The 21,440-nt window shown below is 32.0% G+C and overlaps 2 protein-coding genes across 2 annotated transcripts in view; one reads left to right on the forward strand and one right to left on the reverse strand.

The window, feature by feature from the left end:
* Nucleotides 1-7,098: 7,098 nt before the first annotated feature.
* LOC132747308 (protein SPMIP1-like) lies at nt 7,099-8,617 on the reverse strand. The gene has a single exon (XM_060736656.1). It carries the CDS (start codon nt 8,475-8,477, stop codon nt 7,923-7,925), a length of 555 nt encoding a protein of 184 aa, XP_060592639.1. The 5' UTR covers nt 8,478-8,617; the 3' UTR covers nt 7,099-7,922.
* Nucleotides 8,571-21,440, forward strand: part of LOC132747307 (F-box/LRR-repeat protein 5-like) — a 57,452-nt gene continuing 44,582 nt past the window's right edge. The window contains exons 1-6 of the mRNA XM_060736655.1: nt 8,571-8,777; nt 14,658-14,993; nt 15,440-15,572; nt 16,370-16,573; nt 17,869-17,999; nt 20,826-20,939. Coding sequence (XP_060592638.1) covers nt 8,571-8,777; nt 14,658-14,993; nt 15,440-15,572; nt 16,370-16,573; nt 17,869-17,999; nt 20,826-20,939 — 1,125 coding nt within the window. The remainder of the gene's footprint in view (nt 8,778-14,657; nt 14,994-15,439; nt 15,573-16,369; nt 16,574-17,868; nt 18,000-20,825; nt 20,940-21,440) is intronic.

Raw genomic sequence — 21,440 nt, forward strand, 5'->3', positions numbered from 1 at the left:
AAAAATAACAAAGTTATAGCCACTTATTGCAAAAAAGCAAACTTTAGACATTTGACCTGAAAGGTCAATGTTATTTATGAATTAAGGTCAAAGTTAGTCTTTCATGTCCAAAGGGTTGTTGTTGTCAAGTATGAAGACAATACACTAAGAACTTAAAAGCTATGATCAAGGTACAAGTTTGCGGACGGCAGCGCCACATGACTGTTACAATACCTCTACTTTTCTTTTTATTTTATTTATTTTTTCTTTTTGTCAAAAAAATGTCGCCCTAAAATGTTATATCTCTTTGTGCCGTCGATCTGAAGATCCAGGCTCAGATGCAATTGGAAAATCTTGTAATAACCGTATCCGAAGTTTGGCGGAAAAAGCTAAGATAAGATGCGATTGGTTCGGATGGTATTTCCAAGGTAATATGTATTTATACGTACAGGTCTGTGACTTTAGAATAATATGTATGGAAATATTATATATTTTATCGTGTTTCGTCGACAGTTTAATACGGAATGATAAAATAATTCTTCATACTTTACTATCTATGACCAGAGACATATAAAAATAAATGTATTTTAAAGTCTCTGCTATGACGCATTTTCTAAAAAGCTATTTATAGTTATGAAGGCGGGAAATCCATTGGAAAGTCGTCTGCTATAGGTTCCTGTATATTGGAAAACCATGCTAGCTACCGTCTGCTGGTTGGTAAATAATGCGGAATGTCAATTATTGTGCCAATTACATAACAGTGTTTTTATTACAGTGCTGGGGTGTATCACGCTCGTCCCCACTATCTTACTGTAAAACAGGGTCTTTCAAACAGTTCTATATTTGAAAGACCCTGTGTAAAACGATGCGCATAATTATCATAATATATAATTATACGGTAAATTTAGAATATTAAACAAGTTTTAGTACATAATTATATATGTTTGAGATAACAAAGGGTATTGGTACGGAGGAAGTTTATTTCATTGAATCCATTATATGTATTTATTTTGTCCTGGTTTGGGAGGATTTATAGATTCAGTAATAAACATACCACCAATAAAATATGAAATTATATTTGATTCATTCATATGTTTTTTTAATCTATAGTATCACCTATATTTTCCTGATTACTCCTACCCGGTTTCTCATTGATAGTTATTTATTGCTTTTGTAACACATGTTTACACGTTTACCACTAGACTTGATACGCGCTAGAGCGTGCGTTCAATTTTCGAAAAATGCACGTGATACATGTCACGGTATTTGTATTTTCCGAATGAGACGATAATCTATTTTCAGTAATATCAAAATGCCGGAAAATAAACCAGTCATATCTAATTTAGTTTCATTTTACCTTTAAAAATTGTATATAAGTAGTTGCATATATTTTTGAAACATAACCGAGGGCGATTAATAGAAAGAATTGTTACGATTGAGTTATAACATAATTTATAAGACAATGTCTGGAATACAATATTCAGTTATGAATATATCTCAGTTTTGTTCATCATGTGCGTTTGCGGCTGCCGCAACTGTCTTTTATAAGAAAACTTTCCGTGAAGACAAATTGCTCAGCGTTGGAGCTTTGTCTTTCCTGGGTCTTTTTCTGGAAAAAATTGAAGCGTATCCGATGTATTGCGGAGTTGGAATATTCGCATCATTGTGTTTTTTATGGTATACAGCACAAAATGACAATGAATGGTTTAAAACTGCCATAAAAAAGGACTTTTTCATCATGATGTTCCTTGCCATTTTGGACGCAAGAATTGGACTTTTGCCTATTGCATACTGGAAAAACATCCGAATATTTGCCGCTGCAATTCCTCAGTTCCTTCGTAAACCTCTATGGTTGAAGACCAAACTACAAGACATTCGCAGTAAACTCGGTCCAATATACATTTTATACGTAGCACGTTACGTTCTGACCAGAGGCGACTGTGGACCAGAGTGGCTACGAGGAGTTGCTAATATTGCCATGATCTCGTCTGTTATTGCCGGGGTTGTTTTTCGCCCAGACAATCCAACCATGCTGGATCTATTGGGGTACAAGACCAAACCCACGGAGCGTCGCTTCTACCACAGATATTTGATGATCTGCTCATTTAGTTGTTGTGCTCTTCTAACAATAGCTGACTTTTTCTTCAGGCATACATCTTCAGTATGAAAAACTATACATGTACTTATACCTACAAAATCTACGCAATCGAAACTTGATTTGCATTTGTGGAAAAAAAGTTGTGAACATTTTGTATTGATATTAAACGTGCTTATCCAGTAATAAAATACTAACTGGAACATATAATAAAATTATATTAAAAAAAAAACATATTAGTCTTTGTATAGATATTTGATTTCTACTGTGATTTCTAGTAAGTACTGTCGCATTTATTTATACAAACGTTTATTAAGTCTACGTATGTTGAACTGACTGTGTTGGTGCCGGTGTAGATACCGGATGTGTTCATAATTACATTTGGTGCAGACGACATTTTTATATATATTTTTATCTATATTTCATGTACATTATACATAAATTCCTTGTTATTTTTGTTTGTTTGTTGGTGTGCGTGCTTGCGCGTGTTTACATAGATCATCATTTATGAAAGAAAATTCATATACAATTTTTGTGATAGTTTTGTTTATATTGTTATATTGTTAAATAAAATATGTATTTTGTTAATCGAAGTAAATAAATGAGCGGACGCAAAACTCGTGAATGGTTCAGTTATTTTTGTTTATGCATGTTCATTTTTTTTTGTTGAAAAATTACAAGGACGTTTTCGAAAAATGTAAATGCTATTTATATATATAAGAAAAAAATTCTGTATATGAATATGACAATTTTTTTTGTTTATTTGTTGCTCCGCGTCCTTTAGATGAGCGGACAAAATAAAGATCCCGGATATTTTATTCGAGAGTTATTACCCGTTTACTTCTGGAGCGAGCTTTTCCACCACTTAAATTAAGAGGAAGGGCTTGTTTTTGGTTTTTATTTCACCTACTAACCACCGACTGAACGTTTGAGATGTCCGGCGTTTGGCCGACGAGCCACTGGATTAAAGTGAATTTGTCTATAATGGAAGAGCTGTATCTAAAATAAATAATTAAGTTCATATTATTTAATATTAGACATAATAGTCAAAATATATTGACGTACTAAAGCTACATTCTGAGATATGTTTGTTCTTGTTTTACTCAAAATGGAGCAATTGATATTTTAAGTCTTTTTTTACGTCTTTTAAATTTACCAAATTGATCCGATAAAGTGAATCGCAATTTTTCTCAATGATGCATATAATGGTCTCATTGACCTCCCTTGCATTACAAAATCATCTTATGTATACATATAGATAGTATCATTCAATGAATTGCTGAATTCAAAATTAATTTGTCACCTTTTTCAAATATAATTTATAATAGAAATGAATACTTTTATCCTTCTTTAGAATGGTCAAATATGAATGTTTAATAATGGTTTTAGATCATGTTAGTTGCTTATATTATACCTGAAGAAATTAGCGATAAATGTGAATTTAATTGTCACAAAGTAGCAAAATGTAAACAAAGTAGTATTTTGACTTCAATACAAACTACTTAAATACTATATAACTGTACTAATCTCCCAAAAGCAACAGAAGTAAAATATGTTTCAATGAGTAATTTTTGAAAACTATAAACAGGACACCAAATACAAAAAGCTTTTGGGAAATTTAAATAAATGTACGTATTTCTGAGGAATAATGTTAACATGTCTGAGGTCCGTATTCTTGATGCCTCAAAGGGCGGATGGACTCTCACATTAGGCCTAGGCAAAACTCATACTCAGTCCTTTTCGTTCGTTCATTTGATAAAAAACAAACAGAAGTAAATTGTATCAAAGTTTTATCTGTAAAATGATAATGTTTGTGTTTGTTATGTTTGATTTGAGTCACACACGATTTTGAATTTGTTTCTGTGTATATTTTTTACTATATTTTTTGCATATCTGTCTTATATATGTAAGAAATTCGAGTTTTAAGGGTTTAGGCTTTTGAGCCTCAGTGAAGTTCCTTTAAAGAGATTTATCGTAACAATACAATTTCTCAAGAATTCACAACTTGATTGCATCTTCTCGCTATATAAAATTTCGCTTGCCGTTAAATTATTCAGTCCTCGGATAATTTCAAACTTCTATTCACCATTTATGATTTGAACATAAATGTAATATTTATAAATGTAATCAATAAAATTCGTATCTCATATACTTCCATCGTCTGCATAAACTTAATAGTGCTCGGATTGTCCTTATCTACCCGTCTACAATAATCAAACATTGAATTTGTATAAAGTCCTATTAAGCGGTTTACATGAGATAAAAATTCCTTTATACCAATATTTGGTGAGATTTGAGCAAAGCCTCGCACAGTCATTATTGGTAGAGAATAAGTCATCTCGTATTATGGTAACAGGTAAATAAATTGTCCTCAAGAGATAAAGGAATAAACTTGTATACCTTTAATATTAAAAACTCATAAACACGAAATCTTCTCATATTCACTATCGTCTTCGATGTTTACGGACATTTAAAATGGTTTATGGTGAAGAAATTTTATATTTATTAAAGGGATTGTATGACGTTATTACTACATTTGACTTTCAGACCAAATTATAAGGACGCTCAGAAATGACGCAGCAGGCGGTCCTAATGTTGGAAGAAACTTGCTCTAAAATCTTAGTAAAACTATGTAGAAAAATAAAATAATCATGTTAGTAACATCCCGGCATGACAAAACCATTAAAAAATAAAATTGTGCGCAAAACATTCTTAATTAATAAATTAATCTAAATTAATTATTCGACATAACATAATGTCGAAATGATTTGACGTCTTGACGTCATGAGAAGATAAAGAGTTATTTTTCTATTGTTTGTGAATCTTGTGCACATCGTTTTCATACATAAAATAAAATAATATCTTGACTAGAGAAAGCCTACACTTATCAGGACCTAGAACCAAAGAGAATACAAATAAAAATGAAACTATTTCCATGGAGATAATTTCTGTAATATAAATAAGATAAATAAATAATTCAGAGTCTTTCGTACAGAACGAAACATATATATAAAAAAATAAACGATAACACAAACAACAGTTTCGAAGTATAGAATTAAAAATTCTTCAATTAAATGTCTGTGCATCAGATGTACTAGTATTAGTTCCCTGTCCTATACAAGGTACTATAGTAACAGATGAGTACAGCTTATGATTGCCCGGAGTCGATAACAGTTGATTTATTATTTTTATTTATTTATTTTATTTCATTTATTTATTAATTTTACTTTTTAAAAAAAAATATAATATTATCATCTTCCCATAAAACACAGTAAATATAATGAACGGAATCATAACTAATTTGGTTTACAAATGTTACTCCTATACCGGCGATCTTCCTACATCGAGGCTGCGCTTGTGCCACAAGACATCATTGAATGATTGCACAAAACCGTTTTTATCTCACTGAGCTTCCTTCTTGAGTTTGACAAGATTTCACAATCATTTAACGCTTATCAGTTAGAAACGATTGAAAGCCGACATTGCGCTACACTATTTTAAGATTTTTACCGTATTATCGCGGACATACAGGATGTTGTTCACTTGCAAGTATGGGATTAGTTCAAAGGTCGTGAAGTTGAACATTATTGCTTACTTTAGGGAGAACAAAAACCCTTAAAGCCACATGTAGCTATTTTACGATTGCCGTTTTCTTAACCAGAGTACACTCTCAACCTCTTGCATTGCATAACTTGGTTTCTTATTTCAAGTATGCGACGGATTTTGAAGACTTAATGATAACATGTTTTGCATATTATGGCAAACTTTCACGCCTATAACGTTTTTTATCTTTTCATAATAAAAAAATAAAATCCCGGGGGGCTTTAAAATACATTCTGCGTTTATAACCCATTTTCAAATTGGGTCATTTTTATTGGGAAATTTTTTTAAAAAAACTGCGTACCCGGGGTACGAAAATTTTAAAACATCCCGCGATGTTGAAAAAGCAGACAATCGTTGGAGTTTTTATCACTCCCCCCTTGTTGATTGGGTTTAAATTTGTGAAAAATTAATTGAAGCACCTTTTTTTTTCCAAAAAGGGTTTAAAATTTTGGGGGAATTCATTTCCCGATACTTTAAAATTTTCCCCCTAAACAAATACGATTTTAAAACTTTTGCACAAGGCAGTGGGAAAGGGAAAAAGTTTTAACTGGTTTTAATTTTTAATTTTAAATTAATCTTTTAAAATTAAACGTCCCTGGGTAAATTTTCATTTAAACCGGGGGTGGGCGGGCCTTTAAAAGGGGGGCCATTCAATTTTGGAAAAGAATTACTGCAAATGGGATGATTTTAAAAGTAAAAAATTAATAAATTTTTTAAAAGTAATAAAAAAGCCCCCTATGCAACTTAGTCACGTGATTTTTGCTTAATACTTTAAAAAATGCGGCCTCCCCAAAGTTCTTTTTTTAAAGGGGAGTTTTTCAAATACTTTCCAACTATGGAAATTTAAATTTTGTAAACAGTTCCCTTTTTAAAAACATTTGTGGGTTTTATCTGAAAAACAATATCAACCTTTTTACCTATATACTAATCTTTTGTTAAGACTTTTAAGGTTTAAAAAATGGTAGATCTTAAAGTTAATGACATGTATAACTTTGTTAAAGTTGCTTTATTTGGTGTCTACATATCATGTCAAATTCCTCAAACTATCAGAAATATCAATTTTGAACTTTATTGGATTGATAGATTATTTAAGCAATATTGAAATGTTCTTCTATATAGAGGAAATTATATGTTATATAACATATACATATTAAGATAAGAAGAATGTTCTTTGTCATTGTGAGAAATGTTGTTAAACATCTTTAATTTCAACAAGAGAAATGGTTTTAATGTATTGACATTGCTTGTGAAGTTGTTATAAACTAGTTAAGAACTTAATGTCAATCAATATTTTGATTGTAAAATAAATGGTTACACAGTAGATCAATTTGAATTCAATTTACTTGAATTGCTTAAACTTACTGATAAACCTTTGACTGACTCAGTTACTGAGAGTAACAAGAAAATTGAAGAGATAAATGTATACAAAACAATATTTTAATCTTTCAATACATTAAAGAACAATGTTGCATCAATAAAATTAAAATATATATGATAAAGGTAAAGAGTAAAAACATGAACATGAATTCTATATAATAAATCAATGAACAATGATAATATTTACACACTCATGTTAAAATGTTATTCATATTAACATATGTTTTGGACGGAGTTTGGATAAGAGCTGAGGTTCCTTATTTCATTAAAAGGACAACCTCTTATTTGACAATAAACAAACAATAACTAGAATAAACTAAATGTGATACATGAAAATATTTGAGCTTAAAGAAAATAAAGCACATAAATAATTTGTGAGCATATATCACCTTTCACATTATTACAAACATAGTATAGAGATCTCCCTTTTTAAAAAAAAGTTTCAAATTATTATTTTGAAATACTATTTCAATTATTCAGAGACATCTGAATAACTTTCTACCGTAACAAATCATGTTTTCAAAAACTCTTATATGAAAGGAGAGATTCAGATCTATATGAACATATAATCAGCAAAACAATAGATCTACATGTAGTTCAAAATGCATTTAATTTTCCTAATTTATTTTGTAAGTTATAACAATCAATTAAATAAAGATCTATAATAGTTTGGCTATTATATTCATGTCAGTTAATAAAGCAATTGATAAAACACTTCTTATAGTTGTTGAATAAATGAACAAAAAAATATCCTTCCGGAAAATTCATCACTTATTTTTGTTGGTAAAAAAGTTAAAGATTTCTCTCAAATTTTAAATAATATTCATGATTTCTTCAATAACAAATGTCTTTCATTAAGTTTAAAGAATTATGTTGGTATTCCAGTCCTGGTATAAAATGTGTCAGCTACGATCCTTGTCCGTCCATTTGCAGGCTTTTTAATTTCTTCTTTTTTAATCACATCGCTCAACCTCCATCCGTACTCCCACGAATTCAACAATGGAAACTCGAACTTATCCTCGGGATTCATCTCGTTTCTCTTACGTAAATACTGGTATCTTCCTTTACCCTCCTTCGTAAATCCATCATATAATTTTTCAGTGACGGATGCTGGTACTGGCCGCATTTCGGCGCTAAGTAAGTTAATACCGTCAGATTTATCACAGAGAGTATCGTCCGTACGTGTGATTTTCTTATTATATCTAGGCTCCTTTACACCTTTTGGAACCCTGGCCATTAAACCCTCTGGTTTAGATTCATTTTCGATTTTCCTCCTGAACACTTCAAACTGTTTTGACTTTCCACCTTCCCTGCGCCCTTGCTGTTTCGCATACCATGTTAAACGTTGTCCTTGTTCTTTCAGGTATGATTCCTCGAGAAACTTTTGGATTTGAGTATTTGCCGGATAACTGCGGCTTGCCATGATTGTCGTTTATATCTAAAATACCTAATCAGTATTGAATATATTTTTGTTCATTAATAAGTCACTAGTTACAACTGTCCCAACTAACTTTCCATGACACCGATATCCGATCGTGAAGCGTACAAACGTCGCCACGGTGACGTGACGTCACAAATCTCGTTAAGCATTACGAGATTTCATCAGCTTCCGGTTAGTATTACTACAACAACAACAATCATGGCTCCCTGTCCGGAAGAAGTGGACGTTTTTACAATTCCCCATTCTCGGATGAAAGAATTAGTTTGCAAATATTTAGATATGGTAAGCCACTACACTATATGATTGTTATTTTATGCTGATAACTCTTTTGGACTGGTAATGTCAAATTACGCGGAATGACCGGTGAAATCAGTGACCTATATAATGAGTATATATTTTGTGATCAATGTTACTAAAAATAGTAACAAAACATTTCTGTCAATTTATATGAATTCAACCTGGATTCTCTTGTTAAGGAATAGATTGTTTAAAACTGTCATCTGAACATTTATAAACTAAACCTGAAAAATAAGTTGGCTTTTAGATCTGGCAGATAGTTGTTCAATCTATAACCATGAGAACCATCCTATTTATTATCCTGGCTTCTTATATTTTCGACGGTGTAAGGACATTTCGTGTCGGCAAAAATGTAAAAAGGAAATAAATGCATATTTTATATTATCACCAACTAAAATTATCTTTTTCCTTACTAATTTTAAAATTTCAATACAAAAACATAAAAATTTACCTTTTTACACTAGTTTTATGGAGGCAGCCATTTTGGTTTCTGAGAAAAATGACGTCTTATATTTTCGACGATTTTCATTGGTCGAGGAAATTCAGGTACAGGGTGGTCAAAAAAGTTTTTCACACTGTATATCAGTAACATACTATCAGTCCCAGAAGAAAGTAACTTATTCCAAACAATGTAGAACAATTTTTGAAAATAATGGTAGTGTCCAACAACATAAAAAACGTTAACTGTTGAAGTTTTATTTTCATTTCAATTTTTTTTTCTTTTTTTTTTATATAAAATAACTTAACAGATAAGTCTATTGTTCATTAGAGCAAGAAGGGCACAGAAAAGTGTCATTCCTTCTTAGCACTCTAACTTGACTGCAAAACGTCAGGTGAACCCACCCATCACACCTGTCACAACATCCCCAGTTAACGATAGTTCAATATGGCAATTTGTCAATACCTTTTACATTGTGACGCCTGCAAACAATACACTTGCGAGAATCTTAACTGTCATTTTGTTCAACATCCGAGTCAGTATTAGCAACCACATAGTTTTTTGACTTTTTTTGTTTGGAATACCAGATGTACTAGCAACAGAGGTGTTGTAACGCTTTGACTTATTTAATTTTCGGTCTGAAATATGTGTTTTAACTGCATAAAACACTTGTTCTTCAGTTACCGCTTTCCCTCCAACAACCTTACTTAAAGTCTTTCTTGTTTTAGCAAGTGGAACATTTTGCAACACTTTACTACCTCTATTTTCTAGAAATGACCTAGCATCTGATGCAATTGATACCTCATCTTGGCCTTTTTTACTACCATCAACAATTTCAGATGAATTAGTGATTTCAGTTTGAAAACTTAAAGAAGGTGCAATAGAAGCATCACTTACAACATCAGAGTTAAATGGGTAAATACCACAACGTTTGAAGGCAGACTGTATATTGACAGGTGTGAGGGTTGCTGTGTATACTTTGCTTGCTATTTTACCAACTTCATAGCGCGTTACTACACGACCACCAGATTCTCTCAGGTATTGATGACACGCTGCATTCCATCCTACCTCAAAAGGTGCAAAACATGAAACATCCATAGGTTGTAATAGATGTGAACAATGTGGTGGAAGTACGAAAAGAATGATGTGCTGTGATCTTGCCCACTCAATAAGACCTAGAGAAACATGACTTTTATGACCATCGTACAACACCAGAACTTGGTTTTCTTTAGTGCGACTTGGCAGTAATGGCTCTAAATGCTGAATCATGTAATTAGTAAATATTTCTGTATTTGACCACCCTGACTCTGACACATCACCTTGAGACCCTGGTGTAGCACCTTCCAATAAAGCTGGCAACATTCTTGCTCCAGGAAAAATAAAATATGGTGGAATCTGGTGTCCTACAGCATTGGCTCCACCTATAACAGTTACTGTTTTAGATCTTCCAGCTGTGACAGCTTGAGCCTTGTAGTGTGCACCTGCAACTATTTTAGGAGGCTTGTGCTCAAGATTTAATCCTTTCTCGTCAATATTATAAATACGAGAGGGCTCATCCTTCAGATTGTATTTTTTAAGAACTGTATCAAGTTCTTTGAAATACCTTGTTATTGTTGTACGAGTAGCAGACTTTGCTCTGGCAATTTCAAGGCTACGTGGTTTTTTCACTTTAAGTTCAGGCCATCTATCAAGAAAGCTATATAACCATGTTATACTTAATGGTTTACATTTGTCTTTGATACCTAAATGCACAGCATAGTCTGAGGCAAGATTTATTGTCTCCTGTCTTGAGTAGCCATAACCAATTTCTGCCATAGTTTTCAAATGTTCAGTTAAGAAAGCTTCCTGCTCTTGACTAAATATAGTTTGGGGACCTGATTTTACAGTGTCAATATCAACTCTCCCCTTAACTCTATCTTTAAGGGTTGTGACAGGCACATTAAACCTTTTGGCAACTCTCTCTACAGGCAATCTTTCTTCTATTACTGTCCTGTAAGCTTCATTCAGGTCACTTGCTGTGTAGGACCTATACTTGCCCCGGATGTGGGTCTTGATCTGAAAAAAAATGAAGAAGGAAATTAATTTAGTAGTCTGAACCCTAAGCATACATTGTGTAATCAATGAACTTTTGGGAACACCCTGTACATAAAATTTGACATATCACGTGACCTTTGGGAGAATTGAAGATCATAGCAGACGTATTGAAACACATTTAATTTTTTAGGCGATAATATTTATATTATTGTGTTTCTTAGCAACAGATTTTTAGGAAATAAGAAAATACACGTGTTTGACCATTAGAAACATTGTGATAAAAGGTTTACCTGTCTAATTTCCATGTTATGCTACTTTGACATTTTAGCGGCATCCAGCATCATTTTGTTTACATCCGGAAGGGGTGGAGTTACAAAATTCTCGCGAGATCATAACATATTCGGATAGAAATGGCTACCGTCGAAAATATAAGAACGTCGAAAATATAATACGCCACGATACTATAGAGTCACCGTACCAGTGCTCAACCAGTTTTTTCTAAAATTACATAAAAACTCTTACAGAACAAAAAGTTTGCTGGGAAATTTATTTTTGTTACAAAGCTGGCCCTTTCAAACTCACAATAAGCTAAAGCATTTTAATTACACAGATCAGGATACAATTTACCACAGAGTTGTATATAGGGTATAAAACCACTATTTTTTTCAGGCAACCAAACCAGTGCTCGACCAGGTGGTTTTATCTCTATCAGAACTTTTATTTTTTAAAAACAGATATGACTTTTTATGTTCAACAATTCTATTTCAAAAATATTTTGAAACATTTATGTTATAGTATCTATAGATGTTAATATGAGAGCAAATATGATACGAAGGAAATGCTATACATTGACAAATAAAGTGTTTATAATAGTTTTGGAATTTACATATACTGGGGTGTTTGAGATTACATATTCTCATTTTTATTTTACTAAAATCACTCTGCAAACATAGTTAAGTGTGATTATTGGTGTAATATACAAATGGTCTATGCTTTTAGTGGTGTGTTCCCAATTTGTTTCAGTACAGCTGCCATATTTGTTTACAAGTATATAACCCCCTGCCTATAATGGAAAGCAGGGTTTTGATAATTTTTGGGCACCTTTCCTATGGAAATCAATTGGAATCATAAGAGTAAAGGCAATTTAACAAAGTATTGTCCACATTTGCCCTAAATTATCATCATTTCATTGTTTTAAATAGTGTTTACTGCTGCTTTTATTATAGAATTGTATTTTTGTACTGTTTAATATTGTCTGCAAAAAGGCCAATCTTTTACCAAACTTGGAGTACTTGTACGTGGTGTAGAGGTTACAGGTCAGGTACAAATAGCACATACAAACTCCTAAAGTTTTTCCACTTTAATACATAAATCGTACAAAAATAGAAGTATTGGTCGAGCACTGGGCTGGTCGAGCACAGGTACTGTGACTCTATAGGACTACATATATTTGCCAAATTATCTGTGTCCTCCTTCTTCCAACATAATGAAGATTATACTGGAAGTCAAAGGTAGGGTCTGCGAATTGGGCCCGGGCTTTGGCTTGCCCATCTTTAGACTACATGTGCATATTTACTAGACCGATGAAAATGCCCGATCGAGCTTACAAGTGTTTTAATTTCTTTTTATAACTACTACCCTAAAACGGTACTGTTCCCAATAGAAAATAGACATTGAAATTCCCAATTTCCAATGTTTAAATTCCCAAAATGACTGTTCAAAATGCCCACAAGGCCAAGTGATTTCTCTGAAATCATTTAAATCCAACATATCCATATAAATCACCACTCTAAAGTCCTACCTGGAGAGTGGAAGCTGTTAGCTGTCTTTATTCATGATGACTAATCTTTTTTTGTAGCTGAAAAAAATGCATAAAAAAATTCCCAATTTAAGTCAAAATAACGCATTTTTTCCCAATCAGTCTGGTACCGGCACCATTTTCAAAGAAGAGAAAAAAAAACACTGGTGCATATAATGACATAAAAAATCATATTTCTAGAAAAATAATAAAGACATTTCTTTTAAACTTGTTTGTTTATTGAGCATAAAATATACTATAAACAAAAAGAAAAATATTTGGTAAATATCACTTTTGTGAGAATTATTTCGAATAATTTCGCTTTTTTCATGTTTATATATTTAAATATTAATGTTTGTCTGTAGTTTAACTGCTAAACTGTTCACATTTTATTGAAGTACCATGTAGTAGACTATTTAGTGAAAGTGCTTCTGTATTTTGTCTACTAAGTTTTCCTACAGGTACTCCTAGCACTTTCATTAATTGACTGTTATCTTTCATATTTGTTGATTAGATACCTTTCAGTTTTTTATTATTATTATTATTATTATTATTATATACCAAACTTCTTAAGCACTTTTTTCATGCACATTGACACGTTCAAAAGTACTGTACAGTATAACCAAATAAATGATACAATATTTAAAAGAAAAAAAAACAACAAAAGAAACAAATTAAAACATCAATATCGCTCAAGTCACAAATTCAAATCAAATGTAGTTTAAAAAAGTTAAAAAGACCCACATAAATAATAAAATTCAGGTAAGAACCTAAAAAATAATCAGTCCAAATAAAACCTCTTAAATAAGTGAGTTTTAAGTGCTCTCTTAAACACTGTTAGAGTTTCACAGCTTTTAAGTGTTCTAGGTAGGGCATTCCAGAGTTTAGGGGCTGCCGTCATAAAAGCACGATCACCATAAGTCACAGTCCTACTACGCGGTACAACAAGTGCTAAGCAATCATTCTGGGACCTAAGTTGTCTGGATGGGGTATAAATGTCTAGCATGTTTCGTATGTACGTAGGTGCCTGTCCATGAAGCGCCTTAAACACATATGTAAGGAGTTTGTACTCGACTCTGATGTGCACAGGAAGCCAATGTAGTTCCTTTAAAACTGGGGTTATGTGGCAGTTTCGCGGTGTCCTGGTAATAACACGAGCAGCCGTATTTTGAACATTTTGGAGCTTGTTGAGAACGTACTTTGGAGATCCATATAGCAACGAATTACAGTAATCTAATTTTGATGTCACTAACGAGTTTATCAAGGTTCTGGTTGAATCAACAGTCAAGTATTTCCGAATTTGACCTATTTGTCGTATTTTCATGAAGCATGAACGAGAAACTGAGTTCACATGTTGTGAACTTCCATGTCTAAATGAGAGTCCAATACGGCGCCAAGGTTTCTAACTGTTGTTGATGCTATTATTACAGAATCACCGACTCTTACAGTAAGATCTTCAACATCACTTCGTTTTGGTACAAAGACGTTTGGTGATCCTCTGACTTTGGACGGAGTTAGGAGTAACTTGGGTCAAGGTCACGAGTGCTAATGATATTTTTATTTCAATTTTTATAAATATTTGATCATTTTACAGCTGACAGCTACCAACTTTGCTGATGTGGTCCACTTAACTGCTCTGCTTGAAAACTTGATCCGCACTTTCCAAGAGTTTATAGCCCACGAGCAGATTGAGAATCAGTTCATCATGAAGAAATTAAAGAACAAACTACGCTCGTTGTCCATCCAAAACACGGCAGTTTGCAACTGTCACAAGGACAACCGGCTGGAAAATATGCTAAAGTTTTTACAAGATGGGTACAAGTGTACAAAGAAAAGTGATTTAGATCGTAATAATTACGGTCTACAGCTGAGACAAGAGCTAGAAGATTTCACGGAGACTTTCTTACCTCATATGGAGGAAGAAGAAGAGGTAAAACTATTTGTTACGGGATTATTCATGCATATTTTTCGATTACTCTATTTAGAATTTCCTTGCATGGTTGTGGATTTTATATGCCGATGAGAGTGCATTCCTTAGTTGAATATGTATATAAACTTATTAATTAAGTTATCAAGGGAAAATATTGCTGTAGATGCTGGTTTTTAACATTTTAGATGAAACTGATACTGTAACAAGGAAAAAAAGATTAGCATATTGTATCTAAGTAATTAAATTATATATAGATCTGTATAGATAATATTAAGTGATTTCTAAGAGCCATTGTTCTTCAAATTAAGTCAATGATGTTCTTCAAATTAAGTCAGTGATGTAATTTGTCAAAAGTTTTGGCCCTGATGTAAGCAAAACGTGACAAAGCCACAGTAACATACAAGTTAAATTGTATGATAAATTTACTTTATTTTAAACATTTGCAGGTTTTTCAGCCATTGTTAATGCAACATTTTACATATGAAGAGCTGAAGCAGATAAAGGCCACTGTCTTGCAACAACACTTTAAGATGGAAACAGAGGATATTCCTGAAAAATTTGTAGCTGATAACAAATCAAGTAAGCTATTTTAAGGATGTCAGTGGAAATCTATTATTCAAAAATCATGAATGATTTTAATATCAGCTACAATTAGTACAAAATGATTTAACTCATATTATACATGTTATGAAGAGAATACACAGATATGGTTTTTTATCAATATTGGCCTATATATAATTTTCAGTTATAATGATAAAATAAGATTATTTTTAAATATGTGACTATTACCTGTATATGTATACAAGGTTTCCATATTTGGTCAATATAGCATTAATAAGTGTCCATTAGTAATTCATTGGTTGTCTCCCTTTCTGACTGAAATATAGTATGTAATTTATATAGAGGATATTGAATGGGTTTAGGTTCAATACTGAATTTATTGAACAAGTTGAATAAAATTATGTTTGAGGGTCTCCAGGGAAAATAATATTATTTTATTCAACAAGTTCAATAAGTTTAGTAATGAAGTAATACTAATATATTAATCTATTTTTCACAAATCTGAAATAAGACAAAATTGATATATAGTAAAAAAAGCACTTTTCCATTGATGAGCCTTTAGTGTAACACTAATTCACCATTTTTTGCATCGGTTAAGCTATGTTTGTATTTTATAACTCAAATAAGGTCATGACAAAATATATGCTTGACCGTACAATATAATTTGTATGGAGTTGCAAAAGCGGCATGGGTGTGTTAGAAGTATAATTTACTAGCTTATAATATGTTTTCAGAAGAGCTTCTTTCTGATCTACTCATGTTTAACATTATAGTATTTCTGGTTGTTGATAGCAACAATATTTATTTTATTTTAGGTAAATCAGACATGAGCATGAATATTTCTGGCCTGAATGACACAGTTGGTATAGAAAATTTACCGGATGAAGTTATGCTGAAGGTGTTTTCTCACTTGAACCCTCAAGCACTCTGCCGTTCTGCTCAAGTGTCACATAGATGGAATTCACTTGCCATGGATGGCAGTTTGTGGACACAACTGTATCCAGTTAGCTGGGCAAAAGGTATGTGGTAAAGGCTGTGGTAAAAATTCAATCATTTCAAAATAATGTCATAAGTTGCGAGCAAAGTATGAACATCTCTATTTTTATTGTGACATTTTCATAACCAATGGTTTCAATTTGTTCTTAGAGAACATAATTGTTGAAATGTGTGTTTTGGAACTCCAATGGGGTCCAAAAGCCTAAAACATATTTGAAATTCTTAAAATGCTCAAATGAAGTATTTAAATTTAAAAAAAAAAAAATATGCAAAAGGAAATAAAGAAATATACTCTAAGTGAAAATGGAAATGGTATTTTTGTGTGAGTTTTAGTGTGCTTCAATTGAAAAGCATTTTTTACGCTTTTCATTTCACAATTCAAGTAATTATCCTAGAAAAAAAGAGTGAAGGAATAATCTGAAATTTGCCACATTCGCACCATGTAAAAATCTTCAGTGAAGTCCCTTTAAACTTAAGTCTAACATGTAATTTGATGAAGTTGATAGTGGATGGAAGACATCTTATAAATAAATTAAACTTTGTATGGTCGGAATTCAAATATTTTAATTAACATTAGATTTTATTTTCTTGTTTTGTTAGTTTTCTATTTTATACAACATGTATATCCCATTCAAATGACTTAAGTTCCTGGAGTATTATCTATAACTTTACCCATCCTTTTTCATCACTGATGATTTAAGCATACATGTAACCTACATTGTAAGACACAATGTAGATTGCTCCTTCAGCTAGGCTTTTCGTGTAGATTAAGAAGCTTCTAACAATAAGATTCATTTGACATTTTTGTATACCAGAAATGTTTCATAAATGTTTTTGCATGAAAAAAAACATATCACAATTTTTTTTAACCTGCTGAATTTCTTAAATGAACTTATCCATCATTCAGCTTGTACATGCTGAACAAAACCATTCATGGTTTTATGGGAAAATTTCAAATTATGCAAAATATGTGGTGAATGAAACTCAGTAACAAACGGTGCAGACCAAGATGTTAGGCTGCACTGGTCTTTATGGGTAGAATTTGTTGCCACAAGCAGAGGAGGAGTTACATGTATAAATCCTAAAAGAGACCAGTTTGACACCTTGTTCTTTACTGTGTTGTGCTTTCATGATTTTTATATTCCGGAAATGTTGATAAAAAAATGTTTTGTTTGACCCAGGTTTCAGACTCACTAGTAGCATTATATCTTTAAGACAACCATCCTTCCATTGTACAGTTAGGAGTTAAAGAAGTAGGTCACATATTATAGCATTAAGCACACTATGACTAGAGTACATGTATTTACAATGATTACAGGTGACTGGGATGCTAGGGATGGTGTATACGAGGAAGACACTATTGATGTAGAGGAGAGATTAAATGCTAAGAGTTATGATGAGGATGCTGATGTTGATGAAACTGATGAGTGGGACGCCGAGGCGATTGAGGTAAACTGTTAATTATATAATTAATACAATAATTGTCATTGTCATTAGAGATTATTTACTATGAAGTAATTTACTGAGTGTAATGGAGTGAAACTGATGACTACAACAATGAGGTTATTAAGGTAAACTCTTAATTGTGAAATAATTAGACAGTTGTCATTATAACCTAATCCACAAGTATGCATGAAATAACTGTATATTAATACACTTGTTACTATATATAGTAACAAATTGCCGATGATTTCAGCTCATTATGACTGTCACATGGCTGATTATTAGTTTGCGGCCCAGGCCCAATAACTGATAATCATAATCTGCCCGCTGAATACGAGTATGTGCACATACTGAAACAGTGACGTCACATTTTACGTCATCAAAACATGAAAGTAGGATGGAAGCATTAATAGCTTGATTTTATAATAAGAACATAGTTGTAATATCTACAAACACGGCTTTATTGAAATTAACAGAAAAAATACTAGCTACAATTTCATTCTTGGAAAATATGTCGTGCTTCTAGATTCTGTTGCATACACATAAGGGTAGAAGTTACTGTATAGTACAGTGAGGAAGTTATTCAGCTTGTTTACAGAACTTTGATGGTTCTTCTCCGGTGCATGTTTAGGCCTGAAATAATGCATGGAGGGTCATTTGACGTCTTCCTCCACCATAAAAGTTGGAAAGTCACCTTTACAGTATTGGTGCAACATAAAATGCGTCAACAAAATTTAATAACACAACAGACCAAACTGTAAATGAAAAATTCAAATTACTAAAACATTCTGAAGACCAGAGACAGAAACTATCATTATTGTGAGGTTTTACTGTGGGGAACAATTGGTATATTGCTGTAGTGAAGAGGAAATTGCCTTATAAAAGGCTGCTGTAACGAGGTTGCACTGTAGTTACTTCACAGTTTCCTTATAGAGAAAAATGCAGATATATGTTTTAGTTAATTTTCCTTATATTTTGTACTATATTTCAAGATGGTTTACATAATTATAGTCTCTTAAGTTGTCATAAGGAGGAAGATAAAAATCACATCAGAAATGCATGTGTGGCATCAATCAAGTGTTTATGCTTTTCATTATATAGAAATTTGTAAAAATGTCTGAAAATTGTCAGGATATACAAGTTTCCTAACAATTTGGTATTTTTGAATGACGAAATATTTTGAAATAATTAAAAATATCATATTTATTTATCAGAATTAATATGTAAGTGAAAAGGAATCTGATAAAGATCTATTATAATGACATTAATATAAATTATTAGTGGGAAAAATCTCTCTAAAAGAACATTAAGAGGGAAAAATTTTAGAAAATAATTGAGTTATTTTGTACTGAAATTAATCAAAAGGATCAGCTTTAACGGAACTCCTCTTACAAAGATCAGCTGCGATATTATAACAAGCAAGATTAGGCCTTGAAGAAGTTTGCCAGACTTCACATACCTTTACTGATTTATCCGTGAAAATTATATTTGGTAATTTCACAGTGAAAATTATCAAAATATAATTTCACTCTTTTCAATGACGAAACTACTTTTTTAAGATTTTCCCCCATGTGGTACCTCAATTTTATTTTTGCTGACAATTCTGACAATGTCAGGCTGTTTAAAAAAAAGCAAAGCTGAAATTGATAAATAACTTAAATGTCAAAAGTAATAAAAAGAAGAAAACTTACATCTATTCATTCAAATTCCAATCACCAAATTTCGTCTCTAAATTTTTTTGTTTCATTTTTACAGTCTGAAAAATACATTCCTTCCCCATGCAAAACTGCTCTTGATGACATTTGGGCATATTAAAGTATCCTACGAGCAATAACTGCCGTATGCTTTATGAAAAATTGAAAAGCATTGACAGCCATCACTCGTCGAATAAGTTAAACAACCCAACGTTCTTGACTACTTGAGCAAGCTTCCAAGTTTTCCATTTTCCTAGCTCCTTTTCTGAATGTTTTCACATCTGTTAACACTTATTTTTTGTCTGTTACAATCCTCAAATAGGTTTTCTTTCTTTTAAAAATGTGTATGACTAAAAAATCCAAATTATATCCTTCTGAATCTTACACAATTATTTTCCTCCCATGAAATACACAACTTTAAAAAATGGCTGCCGCTTACAATTTACAAAGCCAGGTCTAATATAAATACGCAGTAAGTAACAGAAATATGGATGGATGGTTGGACTTTTTCTCCTACAAGAGTTGTTTGTTCTTATTATTAAAACAAGTGATCATTCATATTTTTTAAATAAAATGAATAAATATCACCGTCATTTAATGTTGATTGGCGGACTTTTTTTTCAGCTCAAGACTTCTTGTTTTTAATGAGAAATTCCGAATAAATGGGGCTCTCAATAGGGGAAACAGTTTTAATATTAACGTTAAAATTATGGAAATTTCATTTTAACTTGTTTTTAAGCATAAAATAAAAAGAAAATTTGTCTGTTTGTTGTGTAAGATGTAATTTTATTTCATCTCGTGAACTTTAAAAACAGTATTCTCACTCGTGGCTACGCCACTCGTGAGAATACTGTTTTTAAAGCCCACTCGATGAAATAAAATTTCATCTTACACACAAACAAACAAATATCCTCTATATATATATATATCTTACTTACAATGTTTATATTCTTACATGTATTAATGATGTTTTTTCTATAGCTATAATTCATTTTACATGTTTTTTAACCATTTGTATATTTGATTGAGGCTCCTAGGGAAGACTCTTCAGGCCCAACTGTGTTGCCTCTTTAAATTAATTCTATTATTATAAATATTTAAATTTTTACAGTAAATATAGGAATGTTTTCTACTGCAGATCCAGCATCAATCCTCCATGTTGACAACTATGTGTAAACATTTGTTACCTCGTGTTGGAAGAACAATAAAACATTGCGATCTTGCATATAGTAAAGGATTGACTAATGGAGCAGTAAGTATTATCTGCAATACATTGAAAAAATGAAGTTCAAAGTTTTTGCTAGTTGGTAGTTCCAGAACGTTTTTAGTTACTAATTGTTGGTGAATTCATAGTTTCAAAGTTTTGGCATGTTCTTAGTACCCATGTGTTGGCAAATGCAAAGTTCCCCAGTATTCACAAAATTTAAAGCAAATGCTAAGTTTACTGCTGGCTAATTCTTTGTTCCTGATAGTGGGTGAGTTCTTAGTTCTTGAGTGTTGGTAAATTCTTTGTTCCTGTTGGAAAATGATAAATTCCTGATTGTTGGCAAATGCTTAGTTCCTAAAATTGTCAGATTCTTAGTTCTTGAGTTTGTACATATTTTCAGTTCCTAGTTATTGTGAATTGAAAGTTTCAGAGTTTTGGCATGTTCATAGTACCGAGTGTTGACAAATGCATAGTTCCTGAGTGTTGCAAAATTTAAAGCAAATGCATAATTTAGTTTGTAAGTGTTGGATAATTTTTAGTTCCAGA

This window comes from Ruditapes philippinarum, unplaced genomic scaffold (genome assembly GCF_026571515.1).
Source record: "Ruditapes philippinarum isolate M1 unplaced genomic scaffold, ASM2657151v2 ctg459_1_1_1_1, whole genome shotgun sequence".
Classification (NCBI taxonomy): domain Eukaryota; kingdom Metazoa; phylum Mollusca; class Bivalvia; order Venerida; family Veneridae; genus Ruditapes; species Ruditapes philippinarum.